The sequence below is a fragment of the Andrena cerasifolii genome, chromosome 1, assembly GCF_050908995.1.
Source record: "Andrena cerasifolii isolate SP2316 chromosome 1, iyAndCera1_principal, whole genome shotgun sequence".
In the NCBI taxonomy this organism is placed as follows: domain Eukaryota; kingdom Metazoa; phylum Arthropoda; class Insecta; order Hymenoptera; family Andrenidae; genus Andrena; species Andrena cerasifolii.
This window is the reverse complement of record NC_135118.1, coordinates 19,215,070-19,237,852: the sequence shown is the minus strand read 5'-3', so window position 1 is coordinate 19,237,852 and position 22,783 is coordinate 19,215,070. Positions and strand designations below refer to the sequence as shown.

Genomic DNA, 22,783 nt, shown 5'->3' with positions numbered 1-22,783 from the left:
GTTTTATTGTTTCTCCTGTGTGTTTAAGCTGGATAGCGTTTCAAGCTTATTTTTGCTTATATTGACCAACGAACTATAGTCCCATTCTTTTTTCCCTCCTCTTTCTTTCAAGTCCCAGCAGCAGCAGCAGCGTACCGGGAGAAAGGTGGTGGTCTCCCATCTTTCTCCAGTACCCCGCCCCGTGATGCTTAACATCTTCGGTGATCTAACGAGAACCGGTGTTTCCATCACGGCTACGGCCGCTGGTAACAGTAGATAAAGATTATAGATTTAAATAAGCATTAACATTACTCCATACTATAGAAAAAAAATATTAATAAACAAATAACTTATAAACTAGTCATCGCACCAATCAAGCTTTACTAGGGGTGGAAGTTTACTACTACTACAGGTGGGTCAACTTTGACCCATGAAAAAGTACATAAACAATTTTATTTTTTAAGCGAATATTACTGTTACATTGGGGCAAAACGCAGGGAACTACACTTGGAAATGTTATAAAAAAAAATTATTTACCTATCATTATTATTACACAGTATACACTAAGTTCCACTTTCTTTCATTGCATGTATGTTAAAAACGTATTGTTGGCAATTATTACATACAAATAAAACATCTGGACTATGTGCAGGTTTCCCTTTCTGTTTTTATTTTTTACTATCAAAACTGTGATAAAGCATACCTAACTACAAAAACTATACTGGATAATTGAAATTACAAAATCGAATATATCTTAATAATACACTTGTTCTCTCCCGAAAGCATCTGGTTATACGGGTCAGAAATGACCCAGCCACCTGCAAGCGAGGGTTAAGATTCCAAGCTACATACTCTGTTCGGAATCGGTAACATCTGTGAATAATGTTTTTATTCCAATAATATAATGCTTATAAGCATTCCTGCGGTTCCTCAAAATATCCGCGCAAGATTCAACGATTCTTTTCACGTTCCGATACTATCCACGGCATAGCTTCTATCGCTACTAGACACCCCCCTCCAATCGCGCAGAATCCCACGTCCCATTCACGAAGCGCGCCAAACGCGAAATTTCCTGTCGAATTACCGCTTTCTTTCCGCGCTGTCGCTTCGTTATTCATCGATTACCTAACACGCGGATAGCATTACGAATCGACGTGCAGCGCGACAGCAGTGAAAGTAACTGGCGAACGTAAAATATATCCCAGCTCCGCCGCCCGGCCCCCTCCCACCAGAGCAGCTCCACGCTCTGTTCGCCGGCGATCGTTAATTAGCTATGTAAATAGTGACGCGGAGCGTGATAATTATTTATTGCCCGCCCATGTGGGGCACGCCTTTTTGATGCTTCGCTCAAGGAGCCTCGGGATCGGGACGAAGTAGGAAGGGCAAAAACTTCATAGCAATTTCGGTGACTGGTCTCGGACGCAAGGCGACCGCGGATTAATTAGGTTATGCGCATTAATTAAGATCCTTCAACTGGCACGATTCCTGGATCACCTAGAAGCCTGCCCAGGATTTCTGTGTCAAGGCGCTGCACTCAGAATGCATGAAAATATCTTGCAAATCTTTATCCCACCATCCGCGAAAGGGTTTCAGGATCACTAAAACAGGGGTGAGGAACTTGCTGTTTTCACGAGGCCACGTAGTTCGCGTACAGTCGATTTTGTAGAAACTATAAAAACACGCCTGCCTAAATATAAATTACGGTTTTTTAATCGAAGATTTTTCAAATTAAATGAATTATTCGTTCACTTAGGAGAATCTTTTAATTCAACGAGGGCAAACTTCGCGTCTCGTTTACAGTCATTCTTTAATTTTAATTAACGCACCGCGCGACGCCTGCCATACGTATTTGCTTAACCATTGCTGAAAATTCTTGTATTTCAATTTCAAATAAACTGCACTTTGTAGAAATTGCTGTGATTGAGAATGCACTGAAAAATTGTGGGATGAGATTTTAAACGAAGACATCTAACATGTTTAAATCTGGTTACGTTAAATGCTAATATTTATTTCATTTCTCCTAGAAAAAGTCTGCAAAAACAGGCTATTCTATGTGACCAGTCGTTAAGTACTTATTTGAAGATAAAAAAAAAACATATTTTTACGTTTAAATTAATTTGCAATACAGTTTATAAACGATGAAGATGCATAGTTTAACGTACATAATGAAACGTGCATTAATCTTTAAGGGTTGTTTGCACCCTGAGGAACCAAAGAGTAGCAAAAGAAAAATTGTCTGGTACTTTTATTGAGGTCCCCTACAAACCTGCGCATTTAAAAAAAAAATCGAAATTTTCGGGTTATCGAAGTTCCGTCGTGAGTTACCTATGCCCGCATAAAAGTGCAGCATGCAGCGTCGAATTAACGGTTGGGGGTGGAAGCAGGGTTTCAGGGTCAACAGAGCGCGATTCGGCAAAGTGACCATGCGTCGCGACGCGCCCATAAATGGCGCGGTCGATGGTCCATGGTCGCGAGCAACCCCACCACGTGGATGGTCGAGCCCAACGAGGCTTCTCCAAAAATAGGACGACCACGACGAGAACGTCAACGACGATAGACCGACGGAGTTCTCGTCTGTGCCGTAACGGTCCTCGCCACGTGTTTCTCGACAATAGAGTCACTGACGGATACGCGTCTAGGGGGCTGGTATCTGGCCACCAGTGATGCGGACTGGCAGAGAGTTTGGCGACATGGTGGAGGGGAACGATTGATACCAACATCAAAGTTGTCAGCGCAGTCTCACGCGAAACGTTATCGTGCAAACCCCTCGACAATTGACGAATCGATTGAATCTTGCTCCTACGTGGAAAATCAATTATTCTATTTAGCAATTAAAACTCAGAACCTGAAGGATGAAACGTACTTGGACGATTAATTCCAAGGAATTGTTTTTTCTTTCGACATTTCAGAGGTGGAGTGTTAGAGGAGAATTTAATTTTATTTAATTGGCTCAACTTGAGATTAACAGAAGATAGTATTGGGTATTTATGGGAATGATAGTTTTTATTTATTGATTCCCAGCAGCAAAGTATGCAAACCTGTGTGAAAAGTATGTGTGAATATGCGATAATCAAATAATATTAGTAAGTATTGATTCTTTATGTTAGTTTTTTTTTATGCGATCAGTAGGTATCGATACTTTCACAGTTCTATACATCAGAGGATTCATTATTTATTCTGTATGTACATAAGGGTATTAGCACTTCTATATTGTTAGATATTCGTGTCACGAACTCCATTATCCAGCTGTCGTTAAGGGGTTATGCCTACCTGCAAGGTCTGAAAACGCAAGTATATTCAGAATTTTTTTTTTAAATTCGAAGACTTTTTTTTTAAATAAACGGTAGTATATTCGAAAGTATATATTTTGAAGTTCTCGTGAAAATTATTTGTCAAGTATTTGGAGAGTTTATTAGTGCAAGTCGGTGTCAAAGCTGAGCCACGAAGATTTTTGTCAAACAAAATTAAAGGGATTTTATCAAAGGCTCCTCTTCCCTGAGACACAGCTGTTCATTTTGGTCGTACAAACGTTTTCTTGACAGCAAAACAATTGCCAGCGACATGACCAATCATAAAATATTTACAAAATTGCCAAAAATCAAATGCCATTAAACAATTCTAAAGCGCAGAAATGGAATACAAGCTATCAGGATATGAACAGTTCGATCGCATAAAAAGTAGCAGTGATAGGCTTATCTATTGATTAAAGTGGCAAATCCAATATACCAAGATAAAAAGAGAAGTAGTAATTTGACGAAGGCAAGCAATAATCAACTGTTATGTTTTATTCTGTAATATATTCTCTGCTATCAAACGTACATGTAACAAGTGACCAAATACTTCAGCTTTACGTAGGGTAGATGTCCCATTTACCGTCAGTGTCCCTATTACTGCCACTTTATTTATTCCACTTAATAAAAACGTAACGTATAAAGTAATGTGCTATTATAATAAGAAGAACAGTGCCAATTTTATGATAAATTCTTTTTTACACTATTCTTTATACGTTGCGTGTTTATTAAGTAAAACAAATGAAGTGGCAGTAATAAGGACGCTGGCAGCAATTGGAACATTTACCCTACAGTACATGTTTGATTAACAGAAAGCTGTTTATCCTCGCCTAACCCATGTACCGAAGTCACTGCATCTGCATCTACACTATTATATAAAGAGAGAGCCGATTTTTATGTCGCGCAAAACTCAAGACCTATCGAACCGATCTTCCTGAAATTTTAACACGTTATTCCTGGATACTCTAGGACGGACATAGGCTACGTTATTAACATGCAAAGAAGAAGCGCCTGGTATATGTTGCGTCGAAGGAAAAGTACATCTCCCAAAGGAGAGAATGTTCTCTTCTCCAAAATATTATGAAGAAATTAACCTTTTTTTTTTAAATACTTAATTTCCTTAAAATATATTAATTCTAATAAACACGAAGCAGTCACGCTAGTATCTCGAAGCCGACGCGGGGGACGCTAGTTACTTAAAAAACTACCTACGGTGTTTGATCATCGAATTTCCTGAGAACCGTGAGAAACTGTTCGATCAGTCCCATCGGTCATTATTAGAGTCAGAAATCGAAATCCGACCTAGCGGCCAAATTGCACAGACCAGTTTCTAAAGGGGAAGCGCGAGAACAAAAGGGGCCGTCAGGCATAATCGCAAGGATGTAAGGTTCGCGTGGGAAGATCGGGACGCGTTTTCACCCGCGTTGAAAAATCCACGAGCGGAAGAGGTTGGGCAGGCAAGAAAGTTCCTCATCGTCCACCCGTGGCACAAGACAATTGCGATGCCGACCAATTAAGCCACGGCCCACGCTTCATTTTTCCTTCCATTCAGCTTGATCCTCTTCCGCGTCGATAAGGATCTCGGTTGCGCCTCGATTCTTCCTTTCCAGCATTCTACCCAGCCGAAAAGTGGCCTCGCTCCGCGCAATGCGCCCTTTTGGCGAGCACGTGGCGAATCTAAGCGCAGGGGAGAAGGGTGCGAATTCCCTGGGCGGGAATTTCTTTTTAACGCTCTCACTGACGTGGCCGTGTTTACGCGCCGAGAGACTCCCATCCTGCACGCGCTGGTCCGACGTGTTTTCACGTCGACATTTTTGAAAAACCCTCCCCCAAAGCACCGAGAATTAACATTTCGGTTTTCTATTACATCTCTATGAAAGTATTGCCAGTGACTGGGCCAGGATTTCAGGTAGAAATGAACCCATACTCGATCTTACTTGGACAGTTTTTAATTATACAGAGTGGGGTGTAACTCGGTTTTCAGAAAATCCTCTGCGCGTTTCTGTTTGTCAACATAGGTACATGCGATGGTATGATTCGAAGGAAATGAATCGTTTTGTTTGTACAAGCATTAATTCTTTTAATACGTTGGGAAATATTGATAATATTGTTCCTGTGGTTGCACGACGCACAGTGGGGCATTTCGGGTCGAAACGCGACACAAAACATTTTCTGAATGAAGTCATTTATTTATCGTTAATTTTTTCATTTCGTTCAGTTAGGATCGGGGCTTGAAACTGTTATTATAAAAATTTCGGTTCTTGAAAGAGTTATGAAGAACCTTTATTCGGAATAACCGTTATAAAGAAGCTAAATATCAGGCTATATAAGTATAAGTTACGGTTCCTATATAGCTCTGTAACTTCTATTTTTTAGGTTCTATAACTTTTATTTTTTAGGTTCTATAACTTTTATTTTTTAGGTCCTATAACTTTTATTTTTTAGGTCCTATAAGTTTTATTTTTTAGGTTCTATAAGTTTTATTTTTTAGGTTCTATAAGTTTTATTTTTTAGGTTCTGATTACATTTACTGTAAAATTCTGTACAATCGTTACAAGAATCGGTTCTATAACCGCTTTCTAACTAATATAGAACCTAAAAAATAAAAGTTATAGAACCTAAAATATAAAAGTTATAGAGCTATATAGGAACCGTAACTTATACTTATATAGTCTGATATTTAGGTTCTTTATAACGGTTATTCCGAATAAAGGTTCTGAATAACTCTTTCAGTCAGAACCTTTATATAACAGTTTGAAACAGGCGAGTTTCAAGTAAAAATGTTAACGTTTCTAATTAAATAATTATTAATTTCTGCATATTAATTCTAATACATAAAACCGTTTTTTTTTTTTAAATTTAAAACCCGGTTTTCGAATTTTACCAATTCATAAATAAAAACCGACAAACCCTAGTATCTACGTCACTGGGGCCACCTGAATTTTATTTCTGCAAAATATCGAGATATTTTCATTTTCCAGTTACCAGTTGCTTGGCCAGTTTCGTTGAAAAGAACACTGGTCTTGGTTCCAACTCCTCTTTGTAAAACGCAACTGTCCTCGGTGTGAGTGCACTACTCGAGCAGAGAAAGGTAAGATGCAGCTGCGATACAAGAGAAGTGGACTTATTATTAGTTCCATTTGAAAGATCGATCGTGTTCCGCGTGCACGTGGGTCGGATCCTTTCGCGCCCGTTCTGACTGTAGGTCGACTCTGTGCGTCTTCCGTGGGTGTCGTCTCGGACCATCTATCGCAATTACGCGACGTTATTTATTAGTCATGGTTATTAGGTTCGCGACAATGGCCGTTCTCGGTCAATTGAATCGTTTATCTTAGAAACGACACAGAAATTAAGCTTACTGGTAAGCAATTTGGCCTTTTCGTTTATAAAGAAGGTATGCTGTTCAGTATTGCCAGGTAGGAAGTGGTCACAGAACGTCCTTTGGCAGTGAAATTAAACTTAACCACCCTCTTGTTCTGATCAAACAAATGGTAGCATGTATTTGTATTTTTTGTTTTCCTGTGTGTTTTTTTAACACACAGGATGGCGTTTCAAGCATTTCACTTATATTGCCCAACGAACGATAGTCATTTTTTTTTTCCTGTTTCCCTCCTCTCTCCTTCGGGTCCCAGCAGCAGCGACGCACCGGGAGACAGGTGATGGTCACCCATCTTTCCCCAGTACGCCGCTCCGTGATGTTTAACTTCGGTGATCTTACGGGAACCGGTGTTTCCATCACGGCCATGGCCGCTGGTACAAAAGGTAGCATCATATTCAGAAATGAAGATACTCTGATAAACGAATGAAATCTATAAGAAGTTAGGTCAGTCTCTTCATGAACTTATCACATATGCCATTAAAAGGAATGTGATTGGCAAAGAAAGATGAGGTGTACAAATCGATCGATTAAGGGGTTATACCCAGTCAGGCGGCCGAAAAGAGGCGAATGTTTGTGAATTTTTTTTGAAAAATCAGAAGCATATATTGTTACAGAACATTTTGCACTTGAAAGAGCAACCTTTGAAGAGCATTTGGTAATTTTTTCGTAGAAAAATATTTACGTTTATAATAAAATAAGAACCGAATCCAATAAGCATTTTTAAAAATTTGGTTTTACGGAGAGCACTGCCATTCGGAACCAGATTATCTAAAATCAAAAAAACAAAAAAGATTTCGTTAAATTCTCTCCGTCGATCGGAAGATACATTAATATACTAACGAAATCTTTTTTGTTTTTTGATTTTAGATAATCTGGTTCCGAATGGCAGTGCTCTCCGCAGAAGCAAACTTTTAAAAATGCTTCTTGGATGTCGGTTGTTACTTTATCATAAACGTGAATATTTTTCTACGAAAAAATTACCAAATGTTCTTTAAATGTTACTCTCTTAAGCGCAAAAAGTTTTGTAAAAATATACGCTTGCGCTTCTTCAAAAAAAATTCACAAACATTCACCTCTTTCCGGCCGCCTGACTGGGTATAACCAGGTATTAAATAGGGTTGGAACTGCTTTGAAACTTGAAGTGTTTAGCTATCCTCGTTTCCTAAACCTGGCTATTGCTCGATGTACCTATACTTTGCTATAATGGTACATGTTGAGGCTTAAAAGTACGACGATTACTCCAACTGTTCAACTATCTTTGTTTACTAGACCTCGCAATATATCTGGGTGTACCTACAATTCTGTATCTCGAATCTTAAAAGGTGAAAATGTCCCAAACAGAACACTAAGGATGAAGGGTTTTTTTTCTATGAAGTTACTTTGTTCTGACAATGAATCGATTAGAAAGCTTAACAAGTAAATGAACAGAAATACAAAGGATACTTCGTAAATTTTAAGCTACATATTTCGATTTGCGTCATTTGAAAAACTCGACTTACCACATAGCCTGCACCGATACTGGCTTGAAAATGTGCTGTCGACCGCAAACGCTGACGCTGAAGCCTCTGTAACAGAAAAGGGAAGAAAAGAATCAGGTATCGAGTGTCCTGGAACATTCGAGGGTCATGTCGTTCAAGTTATACAGGGCAAACCACCGATCACGCATTAAACCTGTTAACCGGCGAGGACGAGTTAACTCGTCGCTGATATTACGAAACCGCGCCCGTTGCGAAAGAATACAAATATCATCTGTTTCTAATTGCCACTACAGAGACAGTATACCTTCCGATGTCTCTTCGCTTTCATTTTGTTCCTTTTCCCTTTGCCATTTTCATCATATATGATTAATAGATTAAAATAAAAATTCACTTTGCTTACTAATAATATTTCGAGAGTAAATTCTGTGCCTATTTATCGGTGGAGATCCCTCTGTCTTTAGGTTTACCGTTCTACTTGCATCAGAAATAACATTAAGACATATTCGTGCCCGCTATGGGCAAGACGAGTTAACTCCTTTTTTGCCATTTGTCATTACGCAGCTAAGGAGCACTTTCGATTGAAAAATGTGCCGGTTAACAGGTTAACCGACTATTTTATCGTCGGTCGAAACGAAGCGACATAATTAGGCTCTGAGGCAGTCGTTGAGCCCACTCAGCTTTGCGACATTTATGTCCAATTCATTTATAAGTATTAGAGATGTACCGACTAGGGTTTTGGCCGACTAGCCGATTAATCGGCCCCCAAGAAGCAGACTAGTCGCCGATTACAAAAGTGACCAGATAAGTTGGCTTAAGGGAGAGCCCTATTTAGGACGCTAGGAATAAGGTGATTCTTCGGAATTTTTTTCTAAGAAACTGTTGAGCGGATCTTTTCCAAACTTTCAGGGTATTTTAGTTCACATTCCAAGAACAAAAATTAATTTTTTCGTTACAAAGTGTTCGGTAGAAATGTAATGCTCTACACATAAGAAGGAAAGAAATAATTTTCAACCTCATATTATCAGTAAAAAAAATTCGTCTAAATATTTTAGTGCTGTTTGGAGCGCCTGAGGATGCGGTAACCCCTTAACCGACTAGTCAGCCACTAGTCGGTACATAGAGATGTAGCATAATTATAAAACTCGTTAGAAAAAAGAGAGACAGAGAAAATGGGTAAGTATTCACAAAAAGGAAGCCGATCAATCGGCCTTTTTTGCCGACTAGTCGCCGACTACAAAGGTGGCCGGATAGTCGACTTAACCGAATAGTGGGGTTCGTAGGCGTTGGAAAAGGTGAGAGATAAAAGAGTTCCGGTTTAAATAGTCCTCGATACTAGATCGCTTGCCAAACCTCCAAACTATTCGTCACTTCACTATGCACACGGAACTTGGATTACGGAGTTCCACTCAGTGTTTCATTTTCTAATTTGGGCCTATGCATTGGAGACGTCACTATTGCTCGGTATATCTGTAATTTTATAGCTCGAAGCTTAAAAATAGGAGATTGGCGGCAAAGGAAGGCGTAGGTACTGATTAATCGAAAAAATAAGACTGCAACAGTTTCGCAGCTCCAAGCGTTCAGTTATCTTTGTTTACCAGACCTCACTGTTCCCAGCTAGGCGTACCCACATTTATTTTTATAATCACACATAATTCTACATTTTGAAGCGTGCGCAGGGAAAATCGCAGGCAAAGCAAGACGCATTAAACGACAGAACAGTTTCGAAGCTCCGAGTGTTTGTTCAGTTATCCTTGTCTTCTAGACCTCGTCTCGCAATTGCTTGGTACGTCAGTAATTCCGCAAATATTTCCAAGCTTAAAAGCAGAGAAATGGCTGGCAAAGGTTCGGAGCTCCAAGTAGGTACGCAACTATCCCCATTTCCTCCCTATTGCTTTGTACACATTCTAACTCCATATTTTGAGACATAAAAGGAAAAAGATTAACCGATCAAATAGCTCTGGGGAAGGTTTGAAACTCCTAATGCTTGGCGTCCCCCTTCGCCAGCTACTCCTTGTTTACTCTTTCTCCTCTAGGCCAGCGATTATTCAGCCCCGATTTCGCGGCGGCAATTGGCGTCACGCAGCCGAACAAACTCTCAGCTCGTAACTGCAATGGTAACGCAACCACCTCCCCCACCCCCTCCCGCTCGTTACGACACACGCTGCACATCCAGCATAACCGTTAATTACGCATTATGTAAAAGCCCATGCGTTGTAAAAATCGACGACCACGCGAGCGCCGCCAGTCGCCCTGGAACTGAACGGCCCCAAGTTCGACGTCAGGTTTCCGGGAAGTCCGTTACAATTCCACTAACAGCTTTCCCCTGGAGAAACGGTACCTCCCGCCGTTACAAGCCACCAACATCGCCGAGGGTTGGTAACGACCAGTTAGAGAGAGGAAAAAAAAAACCCACGGAGACTTTACGCTGCCGGAGCGTAATCGCCGCCTTTTCCCCGGAATAAGCGCGCTGAAGCGGGTACCTGGTTCGTGGGTAGCTTTCAGAAGTAACTGTGTCCCCCTAGCGGGACGTTGGGGTGTGCGGCACGGCCGACTTTCCGACAGGAGCATGGCAGCGGTACCAATGTTTAAGATTACTAGGTTTCAAGCTTGACGCAGGGCGTCCCAAGCGTGACATCAGGATGTGAGACGTATAACAGGAGCTTACGTCGCGGACGAGACTTCCTGGCGGACTGCTTCATCGTCGTTCCCGGTGATTCTTAGCTCGTTCACGCGGGAAGAGTCGGCACACTAGTCTGCGTTACGCGCTCGATTGTCTGATGTAGTAGCTGGGAGAGGTATGCGTACCGAGATCGTAAAATCAGTGAAGCGGCAGAGTTGGGCATTAGTCGAATAAATTTGTATTCGAATGAACTCGAATAAAAATTTCGAATAAAGTGAAGTTATTCGAGAATAACGAATACGTTTTTATTCAACTAAATTTTTATTCGACTAATTCTAAATTCTAGTTTGTTGGACCGACAGTATAGTAGATACTTTATGTATAAATATTTGCTGTCAACTCTCAGGCGTAACACTGCAGTGTAGAGTGGTGTAATAGACAGGTGTTCTCCGACTCCTGTCCAGCATGGGTGACTTTCGTCCTAGTTCTTCTGGCGCCCGGCAGATTTCGTGGCTGTTGTAAAGGTATTTACATATATTATACAGGCCTGGTATGGAATTCCTACTCGTAGTGGAAGGGGAACACGCCACGCATGCGTGTGGCATGTTCCCCCTCCATTACGCGCAGGATTTTTCTGGCAAGCCCAGTGATACCATTACAATCTTTACTACCACAATCTCATTAACACATATGTATATGCCTTCTAAGTCACGACGCCTCTCGCGGCGGCCAGGCAAACTAAACAGTAATCGGCACACAAAATCGATGGGGTAAAAGGTGCAGAGTCGGAACACCTGTCTATTACACCGTGGTTTAGACACGAGGGACATATCTTCAGCAAGATTTTCCTGGCAACTACTTGCAGGCAAGAATATTGCTGTAGTGTAAACACTCGTGCAAGTTTCTTGCGCAATAAACGTCGCAAGTTTGTTGCTAGTGGCCACGAGGCTTAAAGACGCGAGTTTTGGAAGCGAATATTGCGCACTGCCTCCAAATGACAGTGGAGCAAGGAGAAACGACGCGAGCCGACTACGATGGCTCTGCCAGCTACTGGCACGACCTTCCACCGAGACCTTGGTGCTCACCTGTCAAGCACCTTGCTCTAACGTGGCTTACGGTAACGCGCTCCATTTCCCTACGCCCGTATGCCCCTCGACAAGCAAAAGAGAGCGGCGCTGACCTTCGCGTTCACCTTTCCGCCGCGCACCGCTGGTAGCTGGTACGCGCCCGCCCCCTCCGTCGCTGCTCGATGTACCGTTTCGAGGGGGCAGCGTTTTATTCACCTAATTGCCGGGTTCGGGCTCGAGTGCGCGCGCCGCGCTAATGAGTCACACTCGCAGGAGAACCGAAAGGAACCGGACGCAGACACCGCGGGACCGGTTAGAAAGTGGTCTCTGGGGCTGGGCGGAAGGAGGAGGGATCACGTTCGAATTTTGCGAGATGGTATAGCCTGTTGCGGACTAAGGGGGCATTCTCGTTTAGAAGGTTGAAAGAAAAACGATTTTTACAGCTTTCTCCTTCGAAGGCCAGTATAATATAGGTATTTTTTTTAGGAATTTATAGAGAATAAGGCTTTTGGAAAATGCACATAAATTTTGTAAATATACAAGAATCGTTATACATTGAAATACGCCGACGGAAAATGGATTTTTTTTTCGACATCAGTTTTTAAAAATATCAAGGTCACTGATGTTTTTTTTTTTAATGGGATGACTGACGTGTTTCTGATGTAATGTTGTAACTTATGAAAATAAGAATTCAACGGTGCGAGCACGCTGACTTTCAGCTGACCTTCAATGAAGCAAAGTCGCGGGAAACTTTGTCACGAAACATACTTTCATAACTTTGTATCCAAGAAGATCTGACCAAGTCCATCATTCCACCCTGACATCCTTAAGGATTAATCGAAGCAATTACTTTCTAAGGTTTTCTCAGTAGATTAATAAAAATCTGCATATGAAACACTGATGTATTTTGCAATGGCTTTCCATTATTTCTAGATTTTATTGTAATAGATTGAACTTTAAATTTGCATTTACCGGAGATTAAGCAATATCGGCTTGGACAGTTATACCTAACGTGACTGTTTATTTTTTTCTTCAAAACGGGACATCTACTAATTCTTAGGTAATAGCATGTGTATTCGAGAAAACGCATTATTTATTCATAGTTTTTATTTATTAATGAAAAGAACAGGAAAAACGCGTTTAAAGATTTACGTGAGTGCCGAGTGGCCTATAACTTCGGGAATTTTACGATTTTCAACCAATTCTTTTTAACACGTATGCCCAAAACGTTGAACATTCGAAAAATGAAATAAAAAAAATCGACTTTTAGACCGGAACCTCCCCCTTAAGGGGTCAGTCCACTGTGACGGTTTGAAAAATTAAGCTCTTTTTAAAGATTTTTTTCTCCGTAGTTACACCATATAATGCAATAAATCTTTTTGGTATTTATTAATCTACTCTTATATTATATAAAAAAATATTTAAAGAATTTTTTTAATTTGTTTTAGAACTTTAAACACGATTATCTCAAAACGACATTTTTTCAACTGGTGCAGGTGATTGCAAAAAAACTATTTGACCAATCAGTCTGAAATTTTTACACGTTATTCAGCACATCAGTGGCTATGGCCGGGAGTAGGATTACATTTACTGATAAAAAATTAACAAAATGGCGGACGTTTGAAGTTTAAGTGTCGAAATACGGTGAATTTTTCAAGCATTTTGCCTTGTAAAAGTATGAAAAGTTTAATAAAAAAAGGCTTCTGTAGTCCCGACCATAGCCACTGATGTGCCGAATAAAGTGTAAAAATTTCAGACTGATTGATCAAATAGTTTTTTTGCAATCACCTGCACCAGTTGAAAAAATGTCGTTTTGAGATAATCGCGTTTAAAGTTTGAAAACAAATTAAAAAAATTCTTTTAATATTTGTTTGTATAATATAAGAGTAGATTAATAAATAACAAAAACATTTATTGCATTATACGTTGTATCAACGGAGAAAAAAATCTTTAAAAAGAGCTTAATTTTTCAAACCGTCACAGTGGACTGACCCCTTAAATTGAATAACAATCCAATTGAATAACCTAACCCGTAACAGTAAAAATATTATCTATTTTTGTCTGAAAAAATATATACAATTTGATAAAACATGTACAGGTGGGGGGTGTAAAGTTAGAAATCCATCTTTGCTCGTACGAAGAATGCTCGTATACTTTTCACACACCTTCAGTGCTTTATTCCTTTAAGAGGCATGGCGAATGTTTTGGCAAGTGCTTGAAGAGATGTATAATACCACGATCCTGAGCATAACGCTAACGCGATGTTTAGAAAAGGCACGATCAGGCATAACTTCGATGGTCGTCAGAATGTTAATTGCAGGTTAGCTGTCTTGCAGCCAAGCGATTTATCGTTTTTATCCGACGCGGAATAGAACTGCGTAGAGCCAGAGGAGAAAGTACGGAACTATCTGCGGGAGTAAACGGCTGATAACCCGTAAAATCCTGTTCGCTTTCCCTGCTGTTCGAAGGAGCGATGAACAAATAAAACCCGAACTAGCATCGATAGGCCTTTGAGTGACGCAAGGTTTGGCGAGATTGTTTGAAGTCTGTCAAGCCTTGGTCAAATGGTAACATCTGCCAGGATAGTTCTGTCCAACTGGCTCTCTGCTTTCAACGCACCTATGCCGGCAGTGGATACGACCTAAACTATTAGCTAGTTGAGTGGCAAGTTAGTTTTTATTTATTAAAACGCCGTAACCATCGCATTCGCGATTACCCCGCGTTCGTGTTTAACCCACTCTCCCTTATTTTCTTATCCGTAATTCGAATAACTTCTAAGTTCCATATACTACTTGTTACTAATTGTAAATTATTATTATTATTATTATTATTATTATTATTATTATTATTATTATTATTATTATTATTATTATTATTATAATATAAATGGGACAAAAAAATCCCAATAGTTACAAAAATACATAAAAATGAATTTTTTTACTTAAAAAAAAATCATAACTTTTTTATTTTTCAATTCATTTTCGTACAGATTTTGGCTGATACTAATAACATATAATTCTTTTCGAAAATATAGTTTCATAGTGTGCGTTTCAAAAGAAGTATTTACTTTGAGATCTGAATGGTTTTCTAACGGCTGTCACTCACCAACGAACGCTCTTCTGATCCAGAAACTGCCTGTCTCTATCGGAAGAGGAAACCTCAAATTTCCGTAAAAAGTCAGGCCAATGCCATTTCGAAGTCAGGAACTAACCGGTATCAAGCTCCAAAGTTAAAAGGCGGGTCTATTGTACGCAAAATGACCATGAGGCGTTAAAAGTGAAAATTTTAATTTACATGTCTTCCTAGTCAGAGTATTCTCCTTGGCTATCTATCAACTTTTCTCGCTTTCCTGATAAATGTATGGACAAGTAGTCGTAGCGAGAAAGCATTTCTGCACACATAATATCACCTGACAGTGAGCGAACAAACCCTTTGCACCGACCTAATAGATTACAAAATCTGTTAGTTCATGATGTAATACTGACCACGTAGTTATTGTAGTTCATGATCGCTCGAACGACATCTGCGAGCAGATTCTACACGGCGCTGTGGTAGAACGGGAAATTACCAAAGGGACTGCGCGTGATTAAATGTAACTTTGATCTGATGCCCGATAAAGAAGCCTGCTTTTCGCGATTAACTTCGTGGACGTCACGTTCATCTGTGCTCAGTATAAATCCGAAATTGGGATCCGAGGATCAAAGTCTACGGGCGAGTGAAGATTTCTATTTGCCCCTTGAATATTTTCTGAAACGTCCATCGCTGATTTAATTAGCATTTTCGTACACGTGCCTTCCAGTCAGCGGCGTTACATAAGAGCCAAGCGAGTCTTACTCGGGTGATATCGCTTTTTGCATCGACGCTCCATCTTATTTCCAGCTTGGCGTCCGCGTTAATCGCTCGTATCCTGTACAAAGGGAGTAGCAAGAGGGGAGGGGAAGAAACGGACCCGCGGTCGATTTATTTATCCGCCGGCGGATTTTCCTTTTGTTCCGTCGCGCGTGCAAAATATGTGCATACCCCGATCCGCAGATATCGAGGCGATGAATGCAGGATGTTTGCAGTTCCGAGGAGCCTGTTCGTCGCCTCCACGAATCATACTCGACTGGCTCTTCCAGCGTGGAATAAAAACTTAACCTCCCCGGTGCCAGTAACGAGATTGGCCAGTCAATTGGCAAATACGAGCGAACTGGTCATTTAAAGTTTTCCCTGTATCAAAGGAGACGAGTCAAGCGAACACGAAAATTTAGTAATCGCACTTGCACAAAAGCAGTAAAGATGCTAAAAGATAGTAGGCACGTAACGTTCATATGGATAAAACGACTTAATTCGACTTTAATTATCTTTACATGCAGGGTAAACAGCCCCTCGAAGAAATTGTGAGCTTTCATGTTATCGCGAATATCTGTGAAATCGTTAAAGATTTCGAAAAGAAAGTTTGCTTCAAAGTTTTATGTTTTTTGATATCATAATACGCTGACAAATAATTTTCGAGAAAAGAGTGATGGAGATAAATTCGGGAGAAAATATTCTTTTCGAAAATTCTGTATCGCCGTTTTCATAGGACGTCAAAAAACGTAAATCATTGCATTAAGGGGGTTACCCTAAAAATTATCGAAAATTGGTTTTAGGATGTTTGCATATTCCGCTAGCTACATCTTTTCTACGCACTTTAAGCGCAAGCGGGCCCCGAAATTCTAAAGAAGGAAGGAATTACAGTAAAAAATATACGAGCCTGCACATGAGATCGAATAACGATGTCCAACTTTAAACGCGATTTCCCAGAAACTACGTTTTCCAAAACGGTGAACATAAAACGAAAACCGCTTCAACGATTTGAATGAAAATTTACAGGGAGCTGCAGGAAACTATTCTCCTCCATGTATTGGGAGCACATTTCCAATATAAATTCTTAAAAAAAGATAAAAAATATTTTTCCTGCAAAAAAAGGGATAAAATCAGAAACATCAACATAAAAATTGTATTAATTTGTTCATCAAAATTTTGCTTCCTGCACAAGATGGATACTGTCTTACAGATTATAAAAATGCCTTTACTTTGTGTTTTAGGTAATTCACCTGTCCGGAATCGCGTTCACGCTCGCACATTTATATTTATAACTTTTCTTCCTATAAATCTATTAAAAAATTTCTTTTTGCGCATCAAAGGCAACGAAATGACGCTTAAAAAGTCAAACAAAAATGATCTCTGTATTCATTTATTACTTCAGAATGTGCGTTTGAAGAAGGGCCTGATTTTGGGCAGTTCAGGGTAAACCCACCACCTTAAAAAAACACTTTCCCCATATCTTTTACGGTTTCGCAAATATTTTCGATAATATGAAAACTCACAATTTTTTTTTAGGGGGTGTCGTCACCCCTAGCAGTTTCACTGCCGGAACAAAGGTGGTTGCATGCTTTCCAGAAACCCCGTCCTTCTTTCGAGGCACTACTGTACATGGCTGTTCAGCAGAGACCGAGCGATAAAATTGCGAGCAAGGCTACACGGAGGTATACAACTACTTGGGTACGAGGACTGGCTGAAGCTGTAAAGAAATTTGAAAGGAGCCAACGTACCCGTCGCCGTCGAGAGTAATGGCAGTGTCGGCCAGTACTCGAAGCACGAGACCAACGGTCGCCCTGTCGTGACAATCGATACCAAGAAGGCAACTCTCCTCGGCATCCTGCCTTCCCGTGCAGGACACCACCACCAGGTATCTCGTCCTCCCTTGATGCACCGACTCCAGTTTCACCGCCTGAAATCAGACCACACAATTTCTCCTTACGAATCGTCCAGGCGAAGAGCGTTTCTGACGCGATCGATCGCGACTAACGAATGTTGCTAATTTGTTTCCAAAAGAGGAAAGAATTTTATTGAGAATTCTGGCCCCTTCGTGGTGCACGTCTAATTTCAACCGTTCTTAAATAATCGATGCACGTGAAAACGGTGCCACTCGTTTGGATTAAAACGTTCACTGCTGGTTTTCTGAGTTTCTCGTTCCGCACCGAACGTGTCACAGTAAAATGTTTTATTTTAATTATAAAATCTTGGGTATATCATTTAGCGCGGTATGTCTGTTTCGAGTTTCAAAATTGTTCTTACTTATAAGGAGTATTATAATTTCACCCTTTCAACGCCATGATTCCTATGTACAGGCAAGTATGAAAATGGGCTGAGTTTTACCTGTTTGGTTTAACCCTCGGTTGTCACTAGTGTTCCTGATTTCTCGATATTTTTTGTTTCTCGAGAAATCAGAAATCAGAACATATTTCTTGAGAATTCTCGAGAAATTGGAAAAAATATTGCAAAAATTATACTTTTCGAATAATGTTGATAATATTTATCAAGAACGCAAGGGAACTTTAAGTAAATGATTATTCCTGTCTAATTTATACAAAACTTGTGTAAATGAAGAAACAGATATTAAATATAATTGGTAAATTTATTTATTTAATACAAAATTTTTACAAAGCGAAATATTACTTTTTGGTTTTAAAATTTATTTTTATATAGCACAATGCGTCTAATGTAGCGTCAGCGAATCTATTTTTTGTGGCAAAATCTGTTACTGTTATATTTTGACGATTTAGAAATATCTATCTTGGCTGTTAAATGAAAAAATTCGTCTTGTGACCCTTTTGGAAGAAATTCTGGATCATGCAAAATTTTATACGGGATACAATAGTCTTATCTACTCTTTTCTATATTTCTTCTTTAATAGCCACAAGAAACTCATTAGGTACTTAATTCAGTATACAATTTTTCTAAATTTTTAAATAAGAATTAAGAGCACCTTCAACAATTAATAATATCCAATCTTCTCTACTGTAATTTTCTATTGGAACTCATATAGGTATTAATGTTATTAATAAGATGTATTATAAATTGTAGATGTGTTTATACGTTCGCGATTAACTAGTAACACATTCATTTACGAAAATAAATGAGATTTATAATATTTTTCCTAGACTTAAGTTTCTCGAGAAATACTATAATTTCTCGAGAAATAAAAAATAGGCAATTATAAAATTTCTCGAGAAGGACCACTAGTTGTCACACCTACTTTTTCGAACGCCGTTGTCACGCTGGGTCAATTTGACCCTGCCACTTTTCAATCGATTGTTATTTAAAAACTATTTGTTAAATTAAGTCTCAAAAATTCTGAGCTGAAGTTTGAACATTGTAGAATATATGCCTATCGTTATTTCAAATTTATTTGCTTTTATCGTTACTTAAAATATATTTATTTAAATGTTTCTTTCTACCGTTTCTTTTTTTTGTTATAATAAAAAACCCTTTTTTTTTGCGTTGTAAGAAGTGTTTTTACTAAATTCCCCTGAAAATAATTAGCGCTACTTTCATTCCCACGGTATGTTACTTTCGTGCTACCCCTGCAGGATAAAAGTAACAATCCCTGCGGAAAACTGCCGTAATTTTTTAACTACTCATCACTTAACGCTGAATCTAGGCTCAAACGATAGACCAAGAAACATAGTATCTTAAGGCACAATTTTGCATTTTTATATCTACAAAAGCTAATTGTAGGCTAGGCCAAATGTAAAAAGTGTTACTTTTGTCCCCGCTCACCCCTAATAATAATATTTATCGATGTCTCAGAAATTTGACAAACTCGACGCAGACGGTGGGCACGTAGAGAGGTGAAACGTAGCTTCAAGCTCGTCTGATAAAAAGGAAATGGAGAGAAAGCGGCGATAAAGACGTCGCGCGATTCCGATCCGATCTTGTATATATACACTTGACCGGGGAGATCACTATCGTCGTTGTGTCGTCTCGGGACGCGAAACAGAAGTTGCCGCGGGGTTAACGACACGGCGGAGAAGTGCAGTTGCACAACCGTAACGTTCGTGCTGTTCCCGTTGACAAACGTTTCCTGGTTCCCTGTCGATATTAGGGATTTATCGGTAAACCGGTAAATCGCCAGAAAAACCCTAAAATTTTTACCGATAATTCGCCAAATTTTGACCGGTAATTCGATAAATATACGTATAGCAATATAGCGCCTATATGCGTTCATTAATTCCATCGACATCTACTACGTTACCAATGAAAAAAAAAAACACTTCAATTACTAATAAAGACGAAAACCGAAGTATCTCACGAAGAACCAACTCTGATCCAAAGGAAAACTAAAAATCTGAATGTGAAAAAATGGACGTGTCTTCAAGTAGAATAATTAAGGAGAAATTATATTTAAATGGCGTATGATTTCTTAATGCCTTCCCGGCCAACAGGTGTACAATCTGCGACCGCTTTATCCGTGGCTAGATTATTTTGTACAGAAATTAGGTAGCCATCAGGAGACCAAAGCTTAGACGAATTATGTTTTTTTTTTGCGTGTTTATTTGTTAAACAGAGTTGTTAAATAAGAAATATTTAATTACGTAATGCTGATCACTTTGCCTGAACTGAACGAAGTAAGGAAGTGCAAATAAATTACCATTACGTTCCGTTAATTATCCACTGACCCTAAGCGTTCTTTTTGTCGCGAGTGTATAAATTTCTCGGTCTACGAGACTTGCTGTAATTTCTTTCTATCCCCCTCAAAACGGAACGCTGTTGCATATGCCTGTTCAAGATGATTCGTTATACAATAATAATAATAATAAATTGTCTTTATTTCACACTCAACGCAAACAAAAAATAAATAAATAAAAAGGAGGAAAATACCAGATGCAAAAGTAAATGTAGGTACGTACAATAGCATTGTGTAAAGGACGAGATTCAGCGACCCGGTTCGCATTGATACTTAATTACACCTGACACCTTATACTTTATTGCAAACGAATAACGGAGAGGAAGAAACTATCATACGTGGAGATGAAAGGGATAATATGAAATGACGATTAATTCTTCGACGGCGGAAAGCTCGCCTGTAATAGAGGATGCAGGGTCCAATTTGACAACATAACAGCATTATATAATTATAAAGTCGGTGCATAAGTGACTTCTGTTATATTTCGAAGTGGGATTCTATTATTTCATATTATATCATGGCGATAATGTAACCGTGTCTTTCGAGTTGAAAAAGTCGTGAAACTGTATGTACGCAACGTTGCTTGTCATTAATCCTTTGGGAGCTGTGTATACATATATGGGTTCGTCTAACGCATGCAACGTGTGCGGGGAACGCCCATAGGCGTGCAGCGATTATGGTTAAGATATATGACTAGAGGGGTCCCGCACGAGGCGTGCGCTGAGCGTTCCGATTGTGAACAACCAATGGGGTTAAACATTTAAACCAAAACGCTTTAATGTGCTTGAATTCAAGAACGGTTCAAGTAAATTTATATGATCCAATCAGCTTAAAACGCTTCACGTTGGATTATAACACTCTGTCGGCTTGTTACGTCGCGGAAGGAAACGTGCACAGTTCGTGGTGCCCCGTAAGGAGACGTGGGCTGCCTAATTAACCGCGTAATAGGGTTAAATGTGGATAATTACCACGCCCGGAAGTGCAACGTCCTAGCGTACAATTGCTTAAAAAATATCGCTCGGACAACCATATAGGTAGAGACGAGGAGGCATCCTCTCCTAGGCATGTTAAGTAAAAAGAATAATTTAAAAAAAATGAATTAATATTTATGTGTTGAAAAAGCTTTCGTTCATCTACAGAATTCAACCATATATTAACAGAATGTTTTTGAACTTTTAATTTTAGTTGATCCGGCTCAGAGAAAACCGCACAGCGCCTTTATCAAAACAGTTCCCGCGAGAATGGCTGTTATTCGTTCATTTTTTAATGTCTTTCTATAACAAAATTACTGAGAGTTTGTACACATATGTACTTTTAAAATAAGCGAATAGTTGTAAAAAAAATATACAGTAGAAAATCCACAAAAAATTCCCCAAAAACGCGTTCTTTCTCGAAAGCTGACTAGCCATAACCCCTTAAAGCTGCCCCGCCCCAACGTACATGTAAACACACCACATAAATTATGTTACAGAGAATTTATCTTCCATTTTCCACTTAACATTCAACTATCCCAAGCGAGACAATCGTTAATTGTTAGGAATTTTCATTATTAAGTATTATTCGCAAATGCTCGAATTGCAAGAAAAACACGAATATTCTGGAATCGAGCGAAGAAATCAGCGCAGGCCGTGATCTATGCACTCACCGTGATCGATATCACGGGCTAGTTACACGATTGCGTTTCTCCTCGCGTTTTATCCGCGGCATTACGCGCATAGTCGTATGACATACAACGACCCAGTTCGCTATCGCGGACTCTAAAGGTGCGTTCCCACGGCGCGTGGCTCGGCGAGCTTCGCGTCGTGGGAATGATCAGCTTGGGCTAGCCGCCTCGTCGCAAATGCCCAGGGCTTGCCGACTCGCGCTCGCTAAACAGATTTGACGAGCCTACTGCCGTCGCTGAGGCACGCACCATGGGATCGCACCTTAACGCAGCCAGAGGTAAGGTAAATGTCCCAATACCTGGACAGTTAAGGTAAGGGGGAAACGCGATTGAGAATTTTGCAGTTATACCAGTCGATTTATATAAAAACGATTTTGCAATTACATGGGGCACTGTGTGTACTTTATTATTTGAAAAAAAAACCAACATGTTATTGAATTGAATAATTTTGTAACATATTGAAAATTCATAGTCCTTACAATGGCCCAATTCCTGGACAGCTTAACTAGAATGTCCCAGTGTCTCGATTTTACTGTCCCATTACCTGGACACATGATGAAACAACGGCAATTTGGATATTTTCTCGGGAAATTAATTAAAAAAAAAGAGCACAATAGTTTTTTCTACTCGCATTTTTTCTGTATAAATAATTTATTCCAATCAGTAAACAAACTTGAGTAAAAATAATCTATTATTGAATGATTAATTTTAAGATTACGTGTATTCGAGTGTGACACGCGAATTTTACACATGAATGTTGAATTGAATATTATCATTAAAACAAGATAATAATTGCTAAGGTGTTAAATAACG

General features: G+C 39.5%; 1 protein-coding gene across 3 annotated transcripts in view; it reads right to left on the bottom strand.

The window, feature by feature from the left end:
• The window catches only part of Ssh (Protein phosphatase Slingshot), a 139,713-nt gene that overhangs the window by 35,704 nt on the left and 81,226 nt on the right, over positions 1–22,783 (bottom strand). For 2 of the 3 annotated variants that reach the window (XM_076811984.1, XM_076811993.1), the window contains 2 exons: positions 17,390–17,568; positions 8,148–8,213 (listed from right to left, as the gene is read on the bottom strand). In XM_076811984.1, coding sequence (XP_076668099.1) covers positions 8,148–8,213; positions 17,390–17,568 — 245 coding nt within the window. The remainder of the gene's footprint in view (positions 1–8,147; positions 8,214–17,389; positions 17,569–22,783) is intronic. The other variant, XM_076812035.1, reaches the window with a different exon arrangement.